Source organism: Hypanus sabinus, chromosome 18, assembly GCF_030144855.1.
Source record: "Hypanus sabinus isolate sHypSab1 chromosome 18, sHypSab1.hap1, whole genome shotgun sequence".
Lineage (NCBI taxonomy): Eukaryota > Metazoa > Chordata > Chondrichthyes > Myliobatiformes > Dasyatidae > Hypanus > Hypanus sabinus.
The window spans coordinates 29,114,531-29,141,029 of record NC_082723.1 but is presented as its reverse complement, the minus strand read 5'-3'; the positions used below and the strand labels follow the sequence as shown (position 1 = coordinate 29,141,029).

The following is a 26,499-nucleotide window of genomic DNA, read 5'->3' as shown; positions in this document are numbered from 1 at the left end:
CATGCCAAGCATTTCTACATTCCTCTTGAACAGATCCACTCTTTGTTCATCACACATAATACTGGAGGAACTCAGCAAGTCAGGCAGCAACTATGGAGGGAAATGATGTTTGGTGCTGAGATCCTTTATGACGACTGGACGGCTGTCCTCTACCTCCTTACGTGGATGACTATTACCTATGCTTGATGTCAAGACTTCCGTAAACAAGATTTTCACCACCCAGTCTGGGTCCAGTTCCCAGAGATGGATGGATAGGAACTGCCAACATTATGCATCTTCTGAATTGCTGATTGTCCATTTCCGTCTGCAGATGCTGCCTGACCCACTGAGTTCCTCCAGGGCTTTCTGCATCACTCACCCAGCATCTGCGCCTCTCGTGTTTCCAGTAACTGACCTTATAGAATATAGTCAAAGTAAAGTTTTATCAAAGCATGGATACATCACCTTGAGATTCATTTTCTTGCAGACACGTACAGGAAAATAAAAACTATAGATAAACTGAGGTGATGGGGTGGAGATGTGCCTCTACTAAAGGAGGTCTAAGGCGCTCGTTCCCTCCACTAGCCTGCAGGTCACCCTTGGACAAAGGGTAGCACCTGTTTATCCCCCCAATCAGGGCTACATGAATCCATGGGAGCAGATGGGCACCCATCTTGTAAAGACACTGCCCGGAAGAAGACAGAGGCAACCCACTTCTGTAGAAAATTTTGCTAAGAACAATCATGGTTAAAAGACCACTATTTCCTACATTATACAACACAGCACGTAATGGTGATGGTGATAATACACAAACAAAGACTGACGAACAACCAGTGTGCCAACATTATGCAAATAACCCAAACCTGTTCTTCATCGTGGTGGTGTGGGACATAAGGCTGCTGTACCTCCTGCCAATGGTAGTAGCATGGCCTGGATGGTGTGGGTCCCCGATGATGCATACTGATTTCATCTGGCAGTGCTCCTTGTAAGTGTGCTCAGTTGTGGGAAGGATGTCCCTTTAGAACAGAGATGAGGAGGAATTTCTTTAACTGGAGGGTAGTGAGTCTGTAGAAATGATTGCCACAGTTGGCTGTGGAAGCCAAGTCATTGGGTATACTTAAAGTGGATGTTGATAAGTTCTCGATTAGTAAGGGTGTCAAAGGTTATGTGAAGAAGGCAGGAGATTGTAGTTGGGAGAGAAAATAAATCATCCAGAATTGAATGATGGAGCAGACACAATGGGCCAGTTGGCCTTATTCTGCTCCTATGTCTTATGATGTTGCAAAGAAATACCTCTTAAGCCTGATCTTAGATGCTGCCTGGCCCACTTGGTTCCTCCAACACCTTTTATGTTATTCCTTAAATTTTGACTGTTATTGTTTTAGACTCTTGATTTGGAATTTTTTTTTTACCGGGGTTAGCTGCAAAATAATCTGCGAGTAGAGGCATAGCACTGAACAGTCGAAAAGTAACCTTGCACGGATGTTAAAATTAAGCAGCTGTCAACATCATCTTCAATCTGTACTGAAATGCAGCCTGCAAGGATTCAGCAGCCAGCTCTCACCTGGTTATACATCAGCGATGTCCTGTGAGAAAACAGAGAGCCTTTCCTCAAAGATATCAAGCTTAGAATTTCATCCCTATCTACATTGTGTAGTGGAGATAGACCATTATCCTCCCAGTCTTCGATTTACAAAAAAGATCCCTTCCTGAAAAAACAATATGTCGAGCCAATTTTCATCAATTGAAAGGGCTGAGCAAAATGCATCATAGAAATTTATATATTATATGATTTATATTAAATGATAGAATAGGGACACCACGGTAGTGTAGCAGTTAGTGTGATACTGCTACAGCTATGGGCATTGGAGTTTGGAGTTTAATTCTGCAATCCCCTGTAAGAAAGGCTGTACATTTTTCTTGTGAGTGCGTGGGTTTCCTCCGGGTGCTCTGGTTTCCTCCCACATTCCAAAGACGTCTCAGTAGTAGGTTAATTAATCATTGTAAATTGCCCTGTAATTAGGGTTAAATAGGTGGGTTGCTGGGTGGTGTGGCTCATTGGGCCAGAAGGGCTTGTTCTGTGCTGTATCTCTAAATAAAGTTTAATTGTCATTTTACCACACATGAACACACATGAATACAGCCAAGCAAAACATGTTACTCCGGGGCCAAGGTGTAAACCACAATACCAACAGCCATATACAGCACAAGGCACACATAGCATATGTAAGATGGCAGTAAAATAAGATTATACCAAAAAAATATAGTCAAAGTCCCTGAGTCCATGAATGGTGCAGCAGTCTACAGTTGAACACAGTGCAGCTTTTTCTCACTGAGTGAACACTTGCAGGGGCACCTCCAATGCTTCTCTTCTGGACAGCTGTGAACAGCAGCACCACAGCCTGAGGCCTAGACTTCCGTCCAGCGCACACAGGAGGGCAGCTCTGACACCAGCCACGCCACACTGGCTCTAGCACAGACTCCAGTGCCTCTCTCCTGGACAACTGCAGCAGGTGATACCCTGGCTTGAGACTTCATCCTTGAATTGACTGAAGTTGTGCAGCCTCCCCACCGTCAGTCTCGTCAATAAAACCGTGGACTGGACCCAACATCACCAACGTCCAGCAGGGTCTTGTGATCACTAGAAAAGTGACAGAGACAATCACTCACTGTTCGACTGTACGCTGCATTCACACACCGTCTTTGACGCCCCTCTGTAGCAGGCAGAGTATAAAAGTAAATAAATTAAACATTTTAGTCCGATGGAGATACATCTCCTCCAAAGGAGGTCTAAGGCACTCCTTCCCTCCACTAGCCTGCAGCTCAAGGTGTAGTGCCTATTTAGCCCCGCCCGCCCCCGGATCAGAGTCACATGAAGCCATGGGAGCAGGTGATGGATGGTTGTATGAGCAGCTGGTGCAGATCTCAAGTCCAGGTTATGTGACCACTGACGCCAGGCAGACAATCTCTGAAGAGTATTGATAATGGCTGGAGTCACCCATCTTGTAAAAGAAACTGCCCAGAAGAAGGCAATGGGAAGCCACTTCTGTAGAAAAGTTTGCCAAGAACAATCGTGGTCAAGGACCACGATCGCCCACGTCATACATGGCACCTGAGGATGAAGAGTCTATCAGGAATTCCTTTGCCCAGAGGAACACATATTTACAGAATAACCAAAAAACTCTGTATGTCAATAGGTTTATGGCTTAAGTTCATAAGTGGAAGTCAAGTAAACCTCTTGTCCATTTCCAAGGCTCCTGGTGTGTGTTAACACAAGTGGTACATTTCACTGTATATTTCAATGTACGTTTCAATCTGAAGAAAGTGATGTGGGTCCTGAAATCAGTGAAAATGCCAATACCAGCGGATTTATTGTTAACTTTATACTACAAAATTATGAGAGATGTAGATGTGGGGGGGGGGGGGGGGGGGTGGGGAGACAGCACTTTTTCCCAGGGATGAAGTGTTTAGCACTAGAAGGCATGGATTTTAAGGTGAGGGGGGAAAGGTCAAAGGAGATGTGTGTGGAGAAGTGTTTTTTACAGAGTGCTGGGTGCCTGTAGTGCACTGCCTGGGGTGGTGGTGGAGGCAGATATGATAGAGGCGTTCGGGAGGCTCTCACATAGGCGTATGAATGTTCAGAGAGTGGACAGATAGTGACCATGTGCAGGCAGTATTGTAATTAAACCGTTTGCTTCATTGATTTGACACAACTTCAAGGGCCAGAGGTCCTTTTGCTGTACTGTACCTAATAAAGTGGTCGCAGGAGTGGAACCTGGTATGTTCTTTTGCTTCTGTGGCCTGTCCACTTCGAAGGTCATCGTGCCGTGCATTCAGCGATGCTCTTCTGCACACCACTGTTGTAACGTGTGGTTATTTGACTCACTGTCACCTTCCTGTCAGCATGAACCCAGTCTGGCCATTCTCCTCTGACCTCTCTCATTAACAAGGCGTTTCCACCCTCAGAACTGACACTCACTGGATGTTTTTTTGTTTTTTTGCACCATCCTCTGTAAATTCTAGAAAATCCCAGGAGATAAGCAGTTTCTGAAACACACAAACCACCTTATGTGACAGCAGTGATCGTTCCATGGTCAAAGTCATTTAGATCATATTCCTTTCCCCATTCTGATGTTTGGTCTGAATGACAACTGAACCTCGTGACTGGGTCCGCATGCTTTCATGCATTGAGTTGCTGCCACGTGATTGTCTGATTCGATATTTGCATTAATGAACGAGTGTGCAGGTGGCCACGGTGTGTATCTGCTGTGTATATGCTCCATAGACCAGAAATAAGTTTAATCATTTAACTAATAGAATATAAAGACCATACTACAAAAGACAAGAAAGTCTGCAGATGCTGGAAATCCAGAGCAATGTGCACAAAATGCTGGATGACTGCTTATGTATTTCCATAGATGCTGCCTGAGTTGCTGAGTGCCTCCAGCAATTTTTGTGTGTTGCTCTAGAAACTACACTGTGCTAGATAAAGACTAAAAAGCATTGATGTTATTTTCCTCGTGTGCTTTAGAATTTGGGTGTCAGGGTGGCATAGTGGTTAGCATACAGCACCGGAGTTTGGGGTTCAATTCCAGCATTGTTCTGTAAGGAGTCCTTCCCATGGTCTTTCCCTGGGTGACCTGGTTTCCTCCCACAGACCAGAGACGTACCAGGTCGGCTAATTAGTCATAGTAAATTGTTCTCTGATTAGGTGAGGGCTCCATCGGGGTTTGCTGGGGAGGCTGAAAGGGCCAGGAGGGCATCCTGGGCAATAAATAAAACCGTTCTTACTATCGAGAGAGCCCTCCCAACTCTGGCAAATATGGGAAAAGGAAGTTCACCTGAGCAGAATTGTAACAATGGAAGGCAGCGGTTCGAGAGATATGTGCAGAATTCCACACAAGTTCAAGGTGTAAACGCTATCCTAACAAAGAGGTGAAAATAAATTGTCTTAGCTGACAAATGTTGCAACCATCTGATTTCATGCCGAGATAATCATCTTACATTGTAACAGCTTCGGGGTGCCTGCATACCAAACACTCCCTTCACGTAGGTTTAAATTATTAAACAATTGAAGACATAGTGTGAATTTTTCAGCACTAGAATATATGCCCTGAAATGAAATTGGACAAATATGTACCACTCTGTGGAAAAGATGACTGTTCATTTAAAGTTTGTGACCACAGGCATCCATCCTCAGTAAAAATAATCATTGCACAAATCTGCAAACTATGATTTCCTCCAAAACCCATTACAGAAAGGCTCTGGTAATGGGCAACTTTGTGATAGATTCCACATTCTGTGGTTTTGTACTTGATGGGTTACCATCTGAGAGAACACAGGAGAATGACTGACGGCAGGAAAACAAAATCCTCCAGTCCTGCTGAAGGGTCTGGGCCTGAAACGTCGACTGTTTACTCTTTTCCATAGATGCTGCCTGGCCTGCTGCCATAGATCCTCCAGCATTCTGTGTGTGTCACTTGGATTTCCAGCATCTGCAGATTTTCTCTTGTTTGTGATTATAAGAATTATTACAGGTTGCAAATGCTTTGATTGTTATAATTTGTAATGGCAGTGCACAAAGAAATGTTAATTTCTATTTTGTGTATATTTAAGAACATAAATAGGAGCAGGAGTCGGCCATTTGGCCCATCAAGCCTGCTCCACTACTCAATAAGATCATGGTTGATCTGGCCATGGACTCATCTCCACCTACCTGCCTCTTCCTCATAACCCTCAAATCCCCTACTATGCAAAAAATCTATCCAACCTTGCCTTACTGAGGTAGCCTCCACTGCTTCATTGGGCAGAGATTTTCACAGAGTTACCACTCTCTGGGAAAAGCAGTTCCTTCTCATCTCTGTTCTAAATCTACTCCCCCGAATCTTGTGGCTATGTCCCCTAGTTCTAGTCTCACCTACCAGTGGAAACAACTTTCCTGCCTCCATCTTATCTATCCCTTTCATAATTTTATATGTTTCTGTAAGATCTCCTCTCATTCTTCTGAATTCCAGTGAGTACAGTCCCAGGCAACTCAATCTCTCCTCATAGTCTAACCCCCTCATCTCTGGAATCAGCCTGGTGAACCTCCTCTGCACCGCCTCCAAAGCCAGTATATACTTCCTCAATTGAGGAGGACAGAAATGCATGCAGAGGTCCAGGTTCGGCCTCACCAGTACCCTGTACAGTTGTAGCATAACCTCCCTGCTCTTAAGTTCAATTCCTCTAGCAATGAAAGCCAACATTCCATTTGCCTTCTTGATAGCCTGCTGCACCTGCAAACTAACCTTTTGTGATTCATGCATAAGCACTCCCAAGTCCCTCTGCACAGCGGCATGCTGCAATTTTTTACCATTTAAATAATAATCTCATTCTTCACTTTTCTTTCCAAAGTGGATGACCTCACATTTACCAACGTTGTACTCTATCTGCCAGACTCTAGCCTACTTATTTAACCTATCTGTATCTCTCTGTAGCTTCTGCACAATTTGCGTTTCCACTCAATTTAGTGTCATTGGTAAACTTAGATACACTACACTCAGTCCTCTCTTCCGGATTGTTAATGTATATCGTGAACAGTTGTGGGCCCAGTACTGGCCCCTGTGGTACACCGCTCACCACTGATTGCCAACCAGAGTAACACCCATGTAACCCAACTCTCTGCTTTCTATTAGTTAACCAATCCTCTATCCATGCTAATACATCACCTTATGCATCCTTGTCTTATGGATAAGTCTTTTATGGGCACCTTATCGAACGCCTTCAGGAAATCCAAGTAAATATTGTTTTTCTGTTCTCCTCAAATAAATTTATTTGTACTGGGGTTTTTTTAGAGATACAATGTGGAACAGGCCCTTCCAGACTAACAAGCCACACCACCCAGGAGCAGAAGGCTTCTTTCCCCTTTCTTTTCCAGTCCTGACAAAGGCCCCAAACATCGACTGTTTATTCCACTCCATAGATGCTGCCTGATCTGTTGGGATCCTCCAGCATTTTGTGTGTGTTGCTCAAGGTTTCTTCTCCATTGCCTTTTCACCTTTCTATCCCTCCACCTAATCTCCTGTCTCCCCCCCCCGATCTAGATCCATCTGTTCATCATCCCTGCCCACCACCACCCCTCCATCTGCCCCTGCCTCACCCCTTCTCTCCTATACATTGGCTGCCCCTCCTCTAAGCCCTGCTGCAGGGGCTCAACCCAACATGTTGACTATCCCTTTGCTTCCACAGATGCTGCCTGATCTACTGAGTTCTTCCAGTCATTTGTTTTTTTTTTGTAAGTTCCAAGTTCCAGCATCTTCAGGCTCATTGTAAGCTTCGTTAGTCCCTTTGCAGGACTTTTGTAACAGTCTCTATTTCAGTCCCATGATTCCCTCCCTCACCTCCTTCTTTTCTTGGGCATTAGTGAGTGTAGCGTGTTTCTTCTTGCTCTCAAGTGAAATGCACACTTACCAGCTCTGTTCCCCACTCACAGGGTCATGGAGTCAGACCAACTTTTCATGGGCATTCCTATCAAACTCCCATTGTCCTGAATCCTGCACTAATTCTAATTTATTTTGATTTCTGCTAACGTTCCCTTAGCCCCTTCCTTTTTTATTCCTTATCCACCAGCCCCGTTACCCTCTCATTACCCTCCACCCACCATCCTTTCCATCTGCCCATCATCCACACACTCCTCCCTCCAGTTCCCCCTCCTCCTTTATTCCATATGCACAGTCCTGTCCTATCAGATTCCATCTTCTTCAGCCCTTTGTCAATTCCACCTATCACCTCCCAGCTTCTTACATCATTCCTCCCTCCTCCCTCACCTGGAGACATCACCTGCCAGTTCTGGCTCCAGCCCTTTACCTTTTTAAACAGGTGATCTTGCCTCTTTCTCTCCAGTTTCGGTGAAAGGTCTGGACCTGAAACACGGACTATCCATTTTCCTGCACAGGAACTGCCTGACCCCCTCAGCTCTCCCAATATTTTGTGCATCAGTCCAATTTATTGACCCTTTACTCCCATTAACTTCACTAGAATGTGGGTCTGAGTACCATCATCCTGTAAGTGTTGTTTGACATATGTGTGTGGTTCCTACAGCGTTTAGTGTTTGGTTACCAGTTTGGAAAATGGAAAAGATTTAGACATCAGTTTTATTTATCATGCGTACATCGAAACATACAGTGAAGTGCGTCGCTTTGTGTCGATGACCAACACAGTCTGGGGATGCGCTGGGGCCGCCCGCAATTGTCACCACGCTTCCCACACCAAGATAGCATGTCCACAGCGCTAACCACTGACCCCTAACCCCTAAGTCTTTGGACTGTGGGAGGAAACTGGAGAGACCGTACAAACTCCTTACACACAGTGGCAGGTGGCAGGAATTGAACCCAGGTCACCAATGCAGTAAGGCGTTACACCTCTGTGGCACCCCAGGACAATTAGCAGCAGCTGTGAAGCCAGTCTGTTGCTTATTCAGTGTTCATTATTGTGACATGCACGGAGATACAGTGAAAGTTTCTGCTTAGCACGCACACAATGCTGTAGGAACTCAGCAGTCCTGACAAAATGTTTTGGCTGAAACATCAACGGTTTATTCCTCTCCATCGACACTGCCTGACCCGCTGAGTTCCTCCAACATCTTGTGTGTGTTAGTCTGGATTTCCAGCGTCTGCAGAATCTCTTGTGTTTATGAAAAGCTTCTGTTTTGTGTGCCATCCAGACAGATCATGCTGCACTGAGGTGCTACATAGAAATTGAATGCAGTTACAGAGAAAATGCTGTGCCATCAGATTTTGAAACAGTCCATGCACTACTAATGCTAAATAAATAATTTCACATACTGGTGAGGCAGAGCAGAGATGGCTGAAGTTCACAAGGCGCAGGATAGATATGTCCCACAGAAGTACCCAGATGGCAGGGGTAGGGAACCACGGCTGACCAAGGGAAGTTGAGGACTGCATAAAAGCAGAAGTGAATGGGAAGCAAAAGTGAGTGGGAAGTTGGATGATTGGGAAGCTTTTAAAATCCAACAAAAGGCAACTAAAAAAGCTATAAAATGGGAAAAGATGTAATATGAGGGCAGGTTAGCCAATAATATAAAGCAGGATACTAAAAGTTTTTTTCAGTTTTATATAGAATAAAAGGGAGGTGAGAGTTGATATTGGACCACTGGAAAATGATGCTGCTGAGATAGTAACGGGGGACAAAGAAATGGCAGAAGTTAATGAGTACTTTGCATCAGTCTTCACTGTGGAAGAGCCTAGCAGTGTGCCAGAGGTCCATGAGTGTCAGGGAGCAGGAGTGAGCACCATTGCTAGTACAAAGGAAAAAGTGCTAGACAAACTCAAAGGTGGATAAGTCAGCTGGACCATATGGTCTACATCCCAGAGACCTGAGAGAGGTTGCTGAAGAGATAGCGGATGTATTGGTCATGATCTTTCAAGAATCACTTGATTCTAGCATGATCCCAGAGGACTAGAAAATTGTAAATGTCACTCCATTCTTTAAGAAGGGAGGATGGCAAAAGAAAGGAAATTATAGACCGGTTAGCATAACCTCCATGGTTGGGAAGGTGTTGGAGTTCATTATTAAGGATGAGGTTTTGTGATACTTGGAAACTAATAATAAAATAAGTCAAAGTCAGCATGGTTTCTGTCAAGGGAAATCTTGCCTAACAAATCTGTTAAGAGTTCTTCGAGGCAGTAGCAAGCAGGGCAGACAAAGAAGAGGTAGTGGATGTCATTTTCTTGGATTTTTAGTAGGTGTTTGATAAGGTGCCACAAATGAGGCTGCTTAAGAAGATAAAATCCTATGGCCTTACAGGAAGGATACTGGCATGGAATAGAGGAATGCTGACAGGCTGGAGGCAGTGAGTGGGAATAAAGGGGGCCTTTTCTGGTTGGCTGCTACTTTTCACATTGTTTGTCAATGATTTGGATAATGGATTTGATGGCTCTGTGGCAAAGTTTGCAGATGATACAAAGATAGGTGGAGGGGTCGGCAGTGCTGAGGAAGCAATGTGATTGCAGCAGAACTTAGACAAATGGAAGAATGGACAAAGAATGGCAGATGGAATAGAGTGTTAGGAAATGTACAATAATGCATTTTAGTAAAAGGAACAATGGCCAGATGAAATGGCCATTCCATCTGCCATTTCTAAATGGGGAGAATGTTCAAACATCAGAGGTGCTGAGGGACTTCGGAGTCCTTGTGCAAGGAGGTTAATTTACAGGTTGAGTCCGTTGTAAATGAAGGCAAATGCAATGTTGGCATCTATTTCAAGAGGAATAGAATATGAAAGCAAGGAGATAATGCTGAGGCTTTATAAGACACCAGGCAGGTCCCACATATCTCAGAAAGGATGTGTTGTTGTTGGAGAGAGTCCAGAGGAGGTTGATGAGAATGATTCTAGGATTGAAGGGGCTAACACATGAGGCAGCTTTGGGCCTGTACTCACTGGAATTTAGAAGAATGGGGGGGGGGGGTGGAAATCGCATTGAAACCTACAGAATGTTGAAAGGACTAGATAAGGTGGATGAGGAAAGGATGTTTCTTATGGTAGGGGTGTCCAGAACTAGGAGGCACAGCCAAAATTGAAGGGTGACCTTTTAGAACAGAGGTAAGGAGGAATTTTTTAGCCAGAGCGTAGTGAATCTGTGGAATACTCTACCACAGTCTGTAGTCCAAGTCTGTGGGCATATTTAAGCTGGAGGTTGATAGTTTCCTGATTGGTCAGGGCATCAAAGGATATGGTAAGAAGGCAGATGTATGGGGCTGAGTGGGATCCGGATCAGCCATGATGGAATGGTGGAGCAGACTTGATGGGCTGAATGGCCTAATTCTGCTCCTATGTCTTGTGGACTTACCATATACACAAGAGATTCTGCAAACGCTGGAAACCTAGAGCAACACACACAAAATGCTGAAGGAACAAAGCAAGTCAGGCAGCATCTATGGAGAGGAATAAACAGGTGACGTTTTGGGCCGAGACCCTTCATCAGGAAATGTACTGTACGTCAGTGATAATAAATCTGATTGTGATTCAGATAGGCAAATAAATACACAAAGGTCACAATGAGGTAGACTGAAAGATCAAGAATACATCTTTAGATTATGAGAGGTTATATCCCTGCTGTTTGTCATCTGAGGGGAAGGATAGGCAAGTCATCTGATATTGCTCTCAGGCTGAACTGAGTGCAAGTGCAAGACAAACAATCTGTGAAGGTGGTTTGGGCTGTATAGCGAGGACACCTAAGAATTTTGTAAATCTTGCGGGAGCAGATGATGTTGGGAATGGCGAGGGTGGAGTGCAACAGGAGGGGTATGGGACAGGTGGCAGAGAAGGAGTGCAGACACACCCAGCTTTGAGATACCATGCATAATTTGACTCCAAAATAATTGATTTATTGATTATTACAGAATGTCTCTCTGGTGCTTCCCACTCCCTCCCCTTTTCCCAACTCCCTGCCCACTTCCCACTCTCAGCCCACTATAGAGACCTGTATCAGAATCAGGTTTATCATCACTCACATAGGTCATGAAATTTGTTGGTTTTTTTGCAACAGGACAGTGCAATATGTAAAATTACTTCAGTAATATAGATATATATATATATATATATATATATATATATATACAGTATATATAAGACTTTTGTACAGTGCTCAGTGGGTACTTTGTCAGGCATACCTGCTCGCTAATGCAAATATCTAATCAGCCAATCATGTGGCAGCAACTCAGTAGATACAGACATGGTCAAGAGGTTCAGTTGTTGTACAGACCAAACATCAGAATGGGGAAGAAATGTGATCTAAGTGACTTTGACCGTGGAGTGATTGTTGGTTTGAGTATCTCAGAAATTGATGATCTCCTAGGATTTTAATGCACAAAAGTCTTTAGAGTTAACAGCAAATGATGTGAAAAACAAAGAAAAAAAATCCAGTGAGTGGCAGTTCTGTGGGTGGAAACGCCTTGTTAATGAGAGAGGTCGGAGGAGAATGGCCAGACTGGTTCAAGCTGACAGGAAGGCAGCAGTAACTCAAATAAACACAGGTTACAACCATGGTGTGCAGAAGAGCATCTCTCAACACATACATGCTGAATAGCAATAGAAGACAACAAACGTAAACTCAATGTCCCTTTATTAAGTAGAGGAAGTAACTAAAAAAATGGCCATTGAATAGATTTCTCCTAAAATGCAGAGGGATTAATAGTAACATTGTGGTGACTGGCACATTCAGTATTAGATCAAACTTTATAATCGACTATTACCAGCACTGTTTGCAGAATGAACTATTTGACAGGATTTTGTTGAGGAGCCAGGCTTCTCACAGCAAAGAGCTCCACGGTCACATTCCAGTGCTCGCTGACCTCTGAACTACATATGACTTCCATTTTGAAAAGCCAAGATGGTTTCCACACTCTGTTAAAGCTGGTAAAACTCAGTAATGAGAAAACAGAAGAAGCTGCTGGAGTATTTTGTTCTGGGTTTTGAAACAATTTTTGGAAAGTATTTAGCAGAACTAGCAGGGGGTTTCCGGACTCTAATCCACTGGTACCCCATTTGTAAGCTCAATAGGCTGAACGAACGAACATGGGAGTGGATCAGACAGTTCAACAATAGAGGCTAATCTTCTGTGCTGTGTAAGTTAGTCAGCCATGGGCGCACTTTCTAAAACCCTGGCTGCAGCTTGTTACAGCAAATCAGCATCACCGAACAATCAGAGAAGTTCCCGAAACACTTCAATTTCAAAAGCACGGCAAATGAAAAAGGTGGTGGGGAGGGAAAGAGGGCCTCAGATCTCTCAAGAAACAGACTTTAACACAGGGACTGAATGTATCATGCTGACCTGTTTCAGCTGGTGATTAATTTAACCCTTGACCCATGTCAATTGAGTTAGAGAAGCTGATAATGACTATAAAATAAAAGGCGAATAAGCATAAAATCTCCTTGTCAGACTGTAACCCATTTTACCAAAACTAAATAGATTTTCCACAATTTAGAACACAGAAGATTACAACACAAATTAATTACTGGTTTAATTGGTTGTGGTGGGACGGTTCTGTATCCTGGAAAAAAATCTCTTTTTCAGCCAAACTCACCAGCCATAACAGGGAAAATATGGGAACTAATACTCCTCTCCTGAGTGATAGAATATAGAAAAGTACAGCACAGTACAGGCCCTTCTGCCCACAATGTTGTGCTGTCTTTTTAACCTACACCAAGGGTAGTCTAACCCTTCCATCCTACGTAACCCTGCATTTTTCTATCATCCATGTGACTATTAAATGTCCCTGATGTATTTGCCTCACCACTGCAAAGCGTTCCATGCACCCACCACTCTCTGTGTAAAAAAAAAAACACCTCTGACATCCACCCTACACTTTCCTTCAATCGCCTTAAAATTCTGGCTCCTTCCAAGTCCTGAAGAAGGGCCTCAGCCCGAAACATCGACTCTTTATTCATTTCCGTAGATGCTGCCTGACCTGCTGAGTTCCTTCAGCATTTTGTGTGTGATACTCTGGATTTCCAGCATCTTCAGAATCACTTGTGTTTACGTTAGGATTGTGCTCCCCCACCCCAGCCTTCCATATTAGCTGTTTCTGCCCGGGTAAAAGGTGCTGGCTGTCCTCTCAAAAAGGTATAATTTTAAAGTGATTGGAGAAAAGTATAGGGGAAAGTTCTTTACACAGAAAGAGGTGGGTGTATGGAGTGTGCTGCCAGGGATGAGGGTAGAGACAGATACATTAGGGACTTTCAAGAAACTTAGGCACGTGGATGATAGAGGAATGGAGGGTATGAAGAAGGGAAGGGTGCTGAGATATATCCAAGGATGTGCTGGGACACATCGTCAGTGATGTAACCTGGGGCCATCGGATGTTTCAAGTCTTCGAACATCACCCTCACCCATGTGACCCAGCTGGGGTTGATCAGCCCCAGCAGTGCCAGACCACGGGTCACAGCTCATGATCCCATGCCCATCTGGGGACTCGCTCAGCAGCCTCTGTGACGTCCTGATGGCTCCTTTCTTTGCAATGCCAAGGAGAGAGAACAGATTCAACTTGGAGTAAGTGAAAGGGTCAGCACAACCTCGTGTGCTGGAGGGCTTGTACAGTGCAGTAATACTCTATGCTCCATCGATGATTTTTATTGTCTTGTACAGCTCCCACGTGGCGGGATAGAGATACACCCCTATCAAAGGAGTTGCAAGGTGCTCCTCCCCACCTCCTGCTCCTGTGGCATCATATGACCCTGATCGGGGGCTAAGCAGGTGCTACACCTTGCCCAAGGGTGACCCGCAGGCTAGCGGAGGGAAAGAGTGACCTACACCTCCTTTGGTAGAGATGTATCTTCACTCTGTCATCTATGTACCAATCCAAGTCTTCTTAAATGACACAATGGTACCTGCTTCAACCAGTTTCTCTGGCAGCTCACTCTGTATGTTCACCACCCTCTGTGTGAAAATGTTGCCCCTCAGATCCCTTTAAATATCCCCCCACCCCCACTGTGCACCCTAGTTTTGGACATAACCTGGGGAAAAGGCTGTACCATCCACTATATTGATGCCTCTCATGTTGGGCTGGCATGGTAGCATAGCTTTAGCATAAGGCTATTACAGTATTGGTGGCCAGGCTTCAATTTCCAGAGCTGTCTGCAAGAAGTTTGTACATACTTGCTGTGACCGTATGGGTTTCCTCCCACACTCCAAAGATGTACAGGTCATTGGATTAATTGATCACGTGGGTATAACTTGGCAGCACAGTCTCAATGAGCCTGTTAACATGTTGTATAGGTAAATAAAATAATCTTGAAATAAAACACTCCTTAAAAATTTGCCCTTCATTCTCATAAATGAGACTAATGGGGTTACTTTGCTGGGAGCAGGGCAAAATATACAGTGACTATAAAAAGTATTCACCCCCCCTTGGATGTTTTCATGTTTTATTGTTTTACAACATTGAATCACAGTGGATTTAATTTGGCTTTTTTGACACTGATCAAGAGAAATGATCCTTTTCTGTCAATGAAAAGTGATGTAAATGAATTACAAATATAATACACAAAATAATTGATTGCAAAAATATTCACTCCATTTAATATGACACATCAAATCACCACCAGTGCAGCCAATTGATTTTAGAAGTCACATGATTAGTTAAATAAAGATCTGTTTTTGGAGATCTGTGTGCAGTCAAAGTGTTTCAATTGATTGTAGTAAAAATACACCTGTATCTGGAAGGTCCAACTGCTGGTGAGTCAGTATCCTGGCAAAAACTTCACTATGAAGACAAAAGAACACTCCAAGTGTTACGTACCCCGTAACTGGATCACTTACCAGCAAAGATAGAGAGGTCCGTTGAAGTCTGATGGTACTAATTTTAAAAGTCTTTATTTATAAAGGGGCACAAAAATAAGATTAATACAAACATTTAGATAATATACGTCGTCAATACTCAATCTAAAAGCGCGGGTATAATAATCATCATCAATAAGAAATAGCTCGATCATTTGTCTAGGGGATAATATATTGTCCGATGGAAATATAAAAGTCACTCAGTTCCTGCAGGCTTCAGCCTTTGGGGACCGCTGGGTTTTCACTTGTTGGAGAGAGAGAGATTTGTTAGAAAAGAAACTTGCCCGGGTCTTTTATGAAGCAAATTCGTTGAATCAGGAAAGTTGGTTCCCCGTTGTTAGTAAAAGAAAATCGTTTCTGTGGTACCCGCCACCGGCCCCCAGGCGAGGGAACTGAACGCACGTGGCTTCCTTCAAATGGCTTCCCGCTACTACGGGATCGTTAGCGTATCTTCTGGTGCGTCTGAGGGGTCTGTTCCTACAGTCCCTCTTTTATCTTGACTTGCAGGGTTGTAGATGTCAATCAGGTTGGGGTGATGCAATCCCTGATTCGACCAGTCCACCTTGCCCTTGGGCTGTCACTTAGCCTAGTCCCCAATCCACAAAGGTGTCTCCAAGAGACAATGGTCAATGTCGCGTTATTTTGCATCGCCGGGGAACAAGGCATCTGGCACGTCTCTCTCCCATTTCCTGGGTCCACTGACCCCCCCAGTGCTCTTGCGATTCTCACAAAGGAGGGGGCTGCAGGCATAACACAAGCAACTCTGCAAAAAGGATATTGAAAAGCACAAGTCAGCAAATGGATACAAGAAAATTTCCAAGGCACTGAATATCCTTTGAAGTACAGTTAAGTCAATCATCAAGAAATGGAAAGAATGTGACACAGCTGTAAATCTGCCTAAAGCAGGCCATCCTTAAAAATTGAGTGACTGTGCAAGAAGGGGACTAGTGAGGGAGGCCACTAAGGGACCTATGACAACTCTGGAGGAGTTACAAGCTTCAGTGGCTGAGATGGGAGAGACTGTGCATACAACAACTGTTGCCCGGGTGCTTCACCAGTCGCAGCTTTATGGGAGAGTGACAAAGAGAAAGCCACTGTTGAAAAAAACTCAACATGAAATCTCAGCTAGAATTTGCCAGAAGGCACGTGGGAGATTCTGAAGTTAGCTGGAAGGAGGTTCTATGGTCTGATGAAATCAAGGTTGAGTTTTTTGGCCATCAGACTAAATGCTTTGTTTGATGTAAGACAAACACCACACATCATCAAAAACGAGCCATCCCTATTGTAGTGGCAGCATCGTGCTGTGGGGATGCTTCACTGCAACAGGCCTTGGAAGGCTTGTGAAGGTAGAGGGTACAATGAATGCAGCAAAATACAGGGAAATCCTGGAGGAAAACCTGATGCAGTCTGCAAGGAACTGTGACTTGGGAAAGGATCTGTTTTCCAGCAAGACAGTGACCCCAAGCATAAAGCCAAAGCTACACAGGAATGGTTTTAAAAAAAAAACAAAGTTCATGTTCTGGAGTAGCCAAGTCAGAGTCCAAACCTCAATTCAATTGAGGATTTGTGGCTGGACTTGAAAAGGGCTGTTTAGTCATAATCTCCATGCAATCTGACAGAGTTTGAGCAGTTTTGTAAAGAAGAATGGGAAAAAATTACAGTGTCCAGATGTACAAAGCTGATGGAGACCTATCCAAATAGACTAAAGGCTGTAATTGCTGCCAAAGGTGCATCTACTAAATACTGACTTGAAAGGGTGAGTAATTATGCAATTAATTGTATTGTAGTTAATTGTAATACATTTAGACCAATTCGTAGAAATTTGTCTTCACTTTGATACGAAGGAGTCTTTTCTGTTGGGCAGTGTCAAAAAAGCCAAATTAAATCCACTGTGATTCAATGTTGTAAAACAATAAAACATGAAAGCTTCCAGGAGGGATGGAGTGAAAACTTTTTATAGCCACTCTATGTACAATGTTTAAGCAGAAATTCATGGATTTTTGCTTTTCTGTTCAGTGTAAAGAATATTCTGAATTTATTGTGCAGAAATAATCAAAATAGACCAATCAGAACACACTGACATATAAAAAAAATTATAACCACCACATAGGAGGTAATTGGGTTCAAATATTTGACTAACAGTTCAGAGTGTTTTCAAAGTTTGGAAATATTTACCTCCTTGCACTGATCTTTTGTCAGGTAGAGAGGACAAAGAAATGGTTTGTAGGTCGGAAGAGTAACACCTCATATTCCATCTGGGTGGCCTCCAACCTGAAGGCATGAACATTGATTTCACCAACTTCCACTAATTTTTCCCCTTTCCCTCCTGGGGCATATTAGTTAATGCGTGATCGATCTTGTTAATATAATGCAGGAACAGTTTCCATTGATGTAGACATCTAAATTTACAATCTGAAGCAGATTTATTATCACTGGCATATGTCATTTTTTTTGCAGCATCAATACAGTGTGAAACATAAAAATACTATAAATCAAGTAAAGTATATAGTCACTTAACTACATATATGTATCTAACCAATATATTCATATAATGCATATAGAAACAACGTTTCTTTGAACCAGGGTGTAAAACACGGTAGTACACACAACACATATAACACACACTAACTTATGAAGGTAAGGATTTCTACAGATGAATCACACATAAATAACAAACTAAAGTGCATTAATATTAAATATTGTAAGGTACAGAACAATGACACTTCAAATATGATGCAACAGGGAGTTCAGAAGCCCAGTGGACTTTTTGGGAAGAAACTTTTTCTCATATCGCCCGTTCTTGTCTTTATGCATTGGAGTCTCCTGACTGATGGTAGAAAGTCAAAGAGGATGCTGGATGGATGGGTGGGATCTTTAATAATACTAAGGGCCCTGCAGATGCAGAGCTCCTGATGACTGTCCACAATGGATGGTAGGGAGACCCCTATGATCCTCTCAGCTGTTCTCACAGTCCTTTATAGGGACTTCTGGTCCGATGGTCGACTGCTCCCATACCAGATGGAGATGCAACTCATCAGGGTACCCTCAATGGTGCTCCTGTGAAATGCACTTAAGATGTGGGGGGGGGTGCAAGTGGAGGGGAGCTTTGCTTGCTTCAATAAAGCGGAGGTGCTGCTGTGTCTTCTTGTTCAGACAAGTGATATTAAAGGACCAAGTGATGTAATCTGTAACAAATTACAAGAAACAAATAGCTATATCATTTAAATAAGTAATGAGAGGCCTCAGTTCGTCAAAGTCGACCATGGATGCTGCGTCCTGACTGTCTAGATACCCGAGCCAGGGCAGTATGATATGGGGAGCGAGCTGTTGTCCATGTAGCAGGCTCCCCTCTCCACACATCTGATGAACCTGAAAGAATGGCAGAGACCAATATAGTTTGTACCAGAGTCATCGCAGGAGTTGCCAGTCAATGTTGAACTCAACGTAGGACTGTCTTAGAGACTCCAGCTCCAGATTCTTCCCTTGGGATTTACTCCCAAAGCCTTCCCCTTCCCCATGAGTGGATATATCCGCAAGGTAGTGGAGGTTTGAGATCAGAGTTTTCCTTCTAAATGAGCTGCCAACTATGGCTGACAAGCCCCATCTACCTGAAGTGATTGGTTTTAAAGTGCCAGTAACCTGCCTTTGCCCCTTCTCCTGTCAGTAGCAGAGGTTCCATTTGTCTTAGTAGCTAAGTCACATGTGAAGGCCAGGAGCTGGACCTGGTTATCAGAGGCTACTTGAGACCCACTCAATTGGGAGCATTGAATAGGTGGTGGGAGCTTATCCTCACTATCACCCCCGGCTATGACAACCTTGAGGAACCAAAAAATGTAAATAAGTAATATATATATTTTAAAATACACTATCTAAATACATAAATATAAATATATTTATATTTATTTAAATATATTTGTATTTGTCAACATGGAGTGGAGTGCAAGTTTGTAAATCCGGCAGAAGTAAAGGATGTTGGGAATGGTGAGGGTGGAGCGCTGCGGGAGGGGTGTGGGACAGGTGGCACTGTAAGAGAGCCGGGGCAGGGGTAGCACCGGTGCAGACCCTTGGCCTGAAATATTGACTATTTATTCTCCTCCTGAGTTCCTCCAACATTTTGTCTGGACTTCCAACGTTGGCAGAGTCTCTTGTGTTTATGTTACTATTTGTTTTGATCCGAGAATTATTCTTGGAGAGAAAAGACAGGAAAATGCAAATTCAGCAAAATTATTGCCTCCTGTTACAAAAAAGTATTTACTTTACTAACTGAATTGGGAAGAAGGTATGGGAGTCTTCTTTACCACACCACCAGGTTCAGGAGCAGTTACGTCCCTCCAACCATAAGACTCCTGAACCAGCGTGGATAACTTATCTTAACACTAAACCCTACAACTCATGTTCTCAGCAGTATTTATAAATCCATCTATCTATTTTTTGTATTGTACATTTTGTCTTTTGCACATTGGTTGTCAGACTTTGTGTGTAGTTTTTCACTGATTCTATTGTGTTTCTTTGTTCTACTGTGAATGTGCAATAGAATGAATCTCTGGGCCATAAATGGTGACATGTACATTCTTTGATAATAAATTTACTTTGAACTTTGAATTGAGGTCAGTTTTGAGGTGTGTGAACTAGTTTCTCCACTGTAACATTGTGAAGTTTGCAAAGAAGGCACTTGTGCTGTACTTAGAAGAAAGTAGCCCTTGCCTGTTGCCAGTATCCACACAGTATCTCTGTTTTCACTGGAGTTTCGAACATGGGAAGGACTGGGGGAGGGGAGTCGGACAGGACAATTAAAAATTGCTTGGGGGAGTGGGGCTATGGCTTTTCTGACTGATCCTGTGTGGGGTCTGGACAGCATGGGCCACACTGCTAATGAAATAACCAGATCCACAAATGGGCGAGACACAAAACAACTTTTTGAAAAGCATCGGGGGCATTTTCTTGAAGCCACAGATTAGAACAGACAGCTGTAGTTCAGTCACCGTGCACGGGTTGCAACGGTAGTGTAGCAGTTAGTGTGACCTTATGTCAGCTCGTTTATTAAAATAATAAAAACAATAACAAGGCCATTGCCTCCTGGTTCTGCAAGTGGAATCTAACAGCTCCCTCACAGCAAACGTAAAGAGCTGAACAAACCAACCGCAGTGGTCACATGGGGAATTTAATTCTGTGACACACCATAGTAGTTAGAACCGAGTTAGATATAAAAAAGTTCTCCTCTGAATCCCTTACAAGTTCCTGAGAGCAGAAAGAACCTTTCTCAGAGAAAGGCCGGGGGTTTGATGTCAATTGGTGCTTGCTGCAATCTAAAATGTAAAGACAAGGAGACGAGCATTCTTCGTGTCAGACCTGACAGCATCCAGCTGGGAATGGATAAGGAGGAGGAGGAGGATTACCAGCCAGACCAACTTATATTAAAGTGCAGCTCTCTTTATATTGGCTGATTTAATTACTAATCGCTTTTGCCTGACTGGCATCAGTAAGGCACATTCAGTGTTCTGTTGTAATCAGGCACTTATACACAGGCAGACAGGGACTCCACAATGAAGTCTCGCCTTTACAGTGTGTTCTTCTGCGGAATTTTTCTGAATTCAGGTACTGATGTCATCATCATTTCATTCTTACGTTTATGACTAGTCTGGCATCATTTTTTAATCTCTCTTCCTCTCCCCACTCTCACTCTTTCCCTCCTCTTGTCTCTTTCCCCATCCTCTCCCTCCTTTTCCCATCGTTAACTCCTTCCTCACTCCCCACTCTCTCGCCTCTCCTTCCTCTCTACCCCTTCTTGACTCTCCCCCTCCCTCTCCTTACCCCCTCTCCCCTTCTCCCCCCTCCTTACCCCCTCTCCTCCCTTTCCTTCCCCTCTCCTTACCCTCTCCCCTTCTCCTTCCCCCTCCTTAGCCCCCTCTCATTCCACATCTTCTTTTGCCCTCCTTCCCCTCTTCCCACTTTTCCCTCTCTCTCTCCTTCCTCCCCCCTCCCCCCCAGCTACTGTTTTACAAAAAAAAAGAATTTTAGAAGGCAGGAGCTTAGTTTTAAGCTCTTCATTGCAGGTTTAATGGTATATTGCATTCGGGAAAAGACTTTACTCTGGAGAGGAAGATGTTCAGTTGGTTTCCTATCTCAGATCAGATCTGTTCGATATCCTTTACATTTAGTTCAGCTTCTGTACAAAGTCTTCCCTTATTACAGTGTTTCAAACTCCTCCGAAGATAACCTGCATCACTCAGTCACTACCACAGCTTTGTTAAAATAGAAACTCACTTACGAGAGAGTTGGTGAACTTTCTGCAGTTCTGCTTGCAAGTTAAGTTTCCACGTTGGAGTTCTGTCCAGTTGTACAGTGCAGGCTGTTTAGTGTCACAAGTGCTTCAGAGGAGGGTAATGATGACAGAATGAGCAGTCAGTCAGGCTTGATCAAAGAGGATCTGAGGAGGTGGGGTGGGGAAGGGAGATAGTTGGAGAGGTGAGGGAAGGGGAAGAGAGTGGGAGGAGGGAGGGAAAGGGAGAGGGGTAAAAGAGAAAGATTTTGGGGGTTGGAGAGGGAAAGGGGAGAGAGATACAGAGAGAGAAAGGAAGAGAGGAGGAGGAGAGGGAGAGAGGGGGGGAGAATGGGGAGGGGGAGAGGGAAGGGGTAATGGGGAGAAAGGGAGAGCAGAGAGACAGTGAGAGGGAGAAAAGAAGGGGTAGGACATGTTCAGCATTGGAGGCCGATGGGCCTGTATTGTGTTGTAGGTTTTTCTCTGTTTCTAGAGCAATGATGTGAAAAGGAGAGGCGAGAGGAAGCGAAAGAGAGAGAGAGATAAAGGGAGGGTGGTGGGGGAGGGGATAGGTGGAGAGAGAGTAGTCTGGAGAGGGAATTCCTGAGGTTAAGCCTTTGGCAGCTGAGTCCACACCGTCTGATGGTGTAATGATTCAGTCCTGAGAGATTTCACTGCCAAACCTGGTGGACACAGAAATCTCACATAATTGGAGGAACTTCCAAGGCTAGAGTGAGGGGGAGATGCTAGGCAACTGGAAAACGAGGATGAGGGTTTTAAATTCAAGGTATGAATCCCATAGATTGTCATTTTAGAGATAGTCTGTATTTTAAACAGATCAAAATATGTGAAACTTTCTTGTGGTATAAATGATTGGTTTTCTATCTCCCCGCAGGTGTGACGTGTCAAACTAATATTGACGAATGTGAGAGCAGTCCCTGTGAAAATGGAGGGACCTGTGAAGACGGTGTTGCGGACTATACCTGTCATTGTCCTCCCATGGGGGAAGATGGAATTGTCTGGGGAGGGAAAAGATGTTCAGTCAAACTGACTGGCTGTCTGCAACACAACTGCCTCAATGGAGCTACCTGCACCCCTAACATAGTGAATGGCAACCATGGCTACACCTGTAGATGTTCTGCTGGATTTTATGACGCCTCTTGTTCGACCTCCACCACCTTCTCCTTGTACAATGGCTTTGTAACTCTGCATTCAGCAGAGGACAACAACCAGACCAGCAGACATACCAACGACGAATCAATCAGCATCAGTGTGAGATTCAGGACCACCTTACCAAATGCATCGCTGATTTACCGAGGCAATCTACTCGATGAATATCTTTGCGTACAGATCCACAGTGGGAGGCTGATGTCCAGAGCAGTCATTAGTGGCCAGATGATGGACATCTCATTCGGTAATCTGGTCAGCGATGGGGCATGGCACCACCTCAGAGTTCTTCTTGGGGAGAACTTCCTGGTGAAGTTATCGCATCCGAGTTGTCCAAACCAGACTTGCTCTGACTCAAAGCTCATAAAATCAGCCACGCTGCCCTCGTTGGCTTCATTCCAGACTATGTACATTGGTGGTGACCAAACAACTGGGGAAAATTTCACTGGCTGCATGCAGGATTTAGAAGTGGACCATAGGCCTATATTACCACAAACCTTCACAGACGATACTGCGTGGAATTTTAAACTGGACTGTGAGAAGACGAACTGGTGTGATCAGAACCCGTGTAACAGTCAAGGGATGTGTGTGGACTTGTGGACAAGCTACACATGCGATTGCTTCCGGCCGTATGCAGGTCCCACTTGTGACCAAGGTAAGCAGATCAGATCATTTATTCTTCTTCAGTCTTTGAATGACATAGGAAGTATTGTCGTAAATATCCATCTTACTGGTTCATCGACAGGCACTACCCTGTTCTAGCTAGGGATTGGCCTGTTTGAGGAGCATTGCAGCCTCTGCCATTCACTGATGATGCCCTGGTGCCAGCTGGGTAAAAATCCAGTGCACTGAAAGCTCTTGGTCTCTTTCTCCTCTCTGGCTCACCGTGAGCTGGGGAATCATGACTGGTGCTGTGGAAACGGTAACCAGTGGAGGTGTGCTGCAGTAAAGAGAGCCTGGGTGCACATTTAGTTCAGTATTTGCCACTGGATTTAACTTGAAGGGTTTACTGAATGTTTAGTGTTTGTCTTGTTCTGTAAATAAATGGTTAACTCACTTACTGGTAGTGAGTGCCTCCAGACCCCACCTACTGATTTCACAAACAATAATGGAAACCACTTGAAAACAGGTTTAACTTTACAACTGCTCATATGTTAACCCTTCCATTCCTGGAATCATTCTCGTGAACCTCCTCTGGACCCTCTCCAATGTCAGGACAGCCTTTCTTGAATAAGGTGCCCAAAGATGCTCACAGTACACCCTGGGAGAGTTCACCTGTGCCTTATAAAGTTTCAGCATTACATCACGAGTGAATCTGCAGATGCTGGAAAAAAATAAAAAACACAAAATGCTGGCAGAACTCAGCAGGCCAGACAGCCTGCTGAGTTCTGCCAGCATTTTGTGTTTTTTATTTTTTTCAGCATTACATCCTTGTTTTTATATTTTAGTCCTCTCAAAATGAATGCTAACATTGCATTTGCCTTCCTCACCACTGACTGTGCTGTAGGTTTTCTATGTTTCTGTGTTTCTAACTTGCAAGTTAACCTTTAGGGAATCTTACATGATGATTCCTTTGCAGCCCTGATTTTTGAATTTACTGCTCATTTAGAAAATAATCAATGCTTTTATTCTCTCCACTGAAGTGCGTAACCATATACTTATGATCTGCCACTTCTTTGCCCATTGTCCCAATCTTTCCAAGCCCTTCTGCAGCTTCCCTGCTTCAACACTACTTGCCCCTGCACCTGTCTTTGTGTTATCGGTACATGCAACTACAAAAATTCTGTCGTCCAAATCACTGACGTATAACGTAAACAGAAGTGGTCTGAACATCAACCCCTGTGGAACACCACTAGTCAAAAAAGGCTCCCTTTATTCCCACTCTTTGCCTTCTGACACTTGGCCAATTCTCTCTCCATGCGAAATTACCAGGTTGTGGCTGGACTAGAGGGCATGTGCTATAATGAGAGTTTGGACAAACTTGGGTTGTTTTCTCTGGAGCGGTGGAGGCTGAACGGAGATCTGATAGAGGTTTATAAGATTCTGAGAAGTATAGAAAGAATAGACAGTCAGTATCTTTTTCCAAGGGTTGAAATATCTAATACCAGAGGGATGCATTTAAGGTGCGAGGGGGTCATTTCAGAGGAGATGTGAGGGCTAGTTTCTTTACACAGAGTGGTAGGTGCCTGGAATGTACTGCTTATGGTGGTGGTAGAGACACATTTAGATGAGGAAAATGGAAGGATATAGATATTGTGTTGGCCATTTGATTACTGATTTATTTGGTTTGACACAACTTTGTGGGCTAAATGGCCTGTTCCTGTGCTGTACTGTTCTGTGTTCTTTATCCTGGTGCAGAATACATCCCTGCCACGTTCGGCTACAACAACTCCAGCAGCTTGGCATCTTTCATTATCACGGATAATCCTGGCACAAAGCATGACATTTCGTTCTTCATTCGCACACGGAGTCCAAATGGCTTCATCTTCCAGCTCAGGAATGCCACAGCTCCTTACCTCTCGAGCTACCTGCTGAACGGCAGCATTCTTGTTGCAGTACACGGCATGGAACTGGACACATCCAGATACCTGGCTGATGGCGTAAGGCGACTAGTAGAATTCCGCGTGGATGGACGCAGGTTGACTGTGAGGGAATCAAATGTTATTGTATTGGAGCAAATGTTGCCTCGTGAGAGTGTTCAACAGCTCATGCATGTGCACCTTGGCCGAGATCCCGAGGGAGATTCTGCTGTTTGGGGAGGAGCCTTCAAGGGCTGTCTGCAGGATGTGAGAGTCAATGATAATCTACTGGAATTTTACCCTCTGGAAGACAAGAATTACACCTCGTCGCTGGCTGTTTCCACCAGTAAGGCTCCTATGAATGTGCTCAAGGACTGTATCAGTGATGATACCTGCAAGGTAAAACATATAATTCATATTCCAGTTTGTTTCCCAGGGCGCAAATCTTACCAACGTTGCTGGCATTTAGAGTTTATTGTCAAGTTCAGAGGCACAGCAGGCCCATGCTGGGTAAGGATGGGAGATATCTGAACCAGAAACACACTTAATGACCACTTTATTAGGCGCCTACTACACCTAATGTACCTCCTGTACCCTGACACAAGTAGTGGGAAAGGCATTTGACAAAATCCCGTATGGGAGGTTGTTCAAGAAGGATCAGTCGCTCAGTGTTCAGGATGAGATAGTAAACTGGATTAGGCATTGGCTTTGTGGGAGAAGCCAGCAAGTAGTAGGAGATGGTTGCCTCTCTGACTGGAGGCCTGTGACTAGTGGAGTACCAAAGGGATTGGTGCTGTGTTCGTGGTTGTTTGTCATCTGGATGATAATGTGGTTAACTGGATCAGGTATCATGGCTTGCATCAGCTGGAAAAATGGGCTGAAAAATGGCAGATGGAATTTAATGCAAAAAACTGTGAGATGTTGCACCTCGGCAGGACCAACCGGGATAGCTCTTACACAGTGAATGGTAGGACACCAAGGAGTGTGGTAGAAGAAAGGGATCTGGGAATAAAGGTATGTAATTCATTGATAGTGGCTTCCCAGGTAGATAAGATCATATCAAAATTTTCTGACACATTGGCCTTCATAAATCAGAGTACTGAGTCCAGGAGATGGGATGTTATGTTGAAGCTCTATAAGACGATGGTGAGGCCTAGTTTGGAGTATTATCTGCAGTTTTGGCCACCTACCTACAGGAAAGATGTAAATATGGTTGAAAGAATACAGAGAAAACTTACAA

General features: G+C 44.0%; 1 protein-coding gene across 1 annotated transcript in view; it reads left to right on the top strand.

Annotated features, from left to right (window-relative positions):
- LOC132407440 (protein crumbs homolog 2-like) overlaps nucleotides 1-26,499 on the top strand; it is a 167,136-nt gene that overhangs the window by 116,691 nt on the left and 23,946 nt on the right. The window contains exons 7-8 of the mRNA XM_059993943.1: nucleotides 22,469-23,395; nucleotides 25,099-25,658. Coding sequence (XP_059849926.1) covers nucleotides 22,469-23,395; nucleotides 25,099-25,658 — 1,487 coding nt within the window. The remainder of the gene's footprint in view (nucleotides 1-22,468; nucleotides 23,396-25,098; nucleotides 25,659-26,499) is intronic.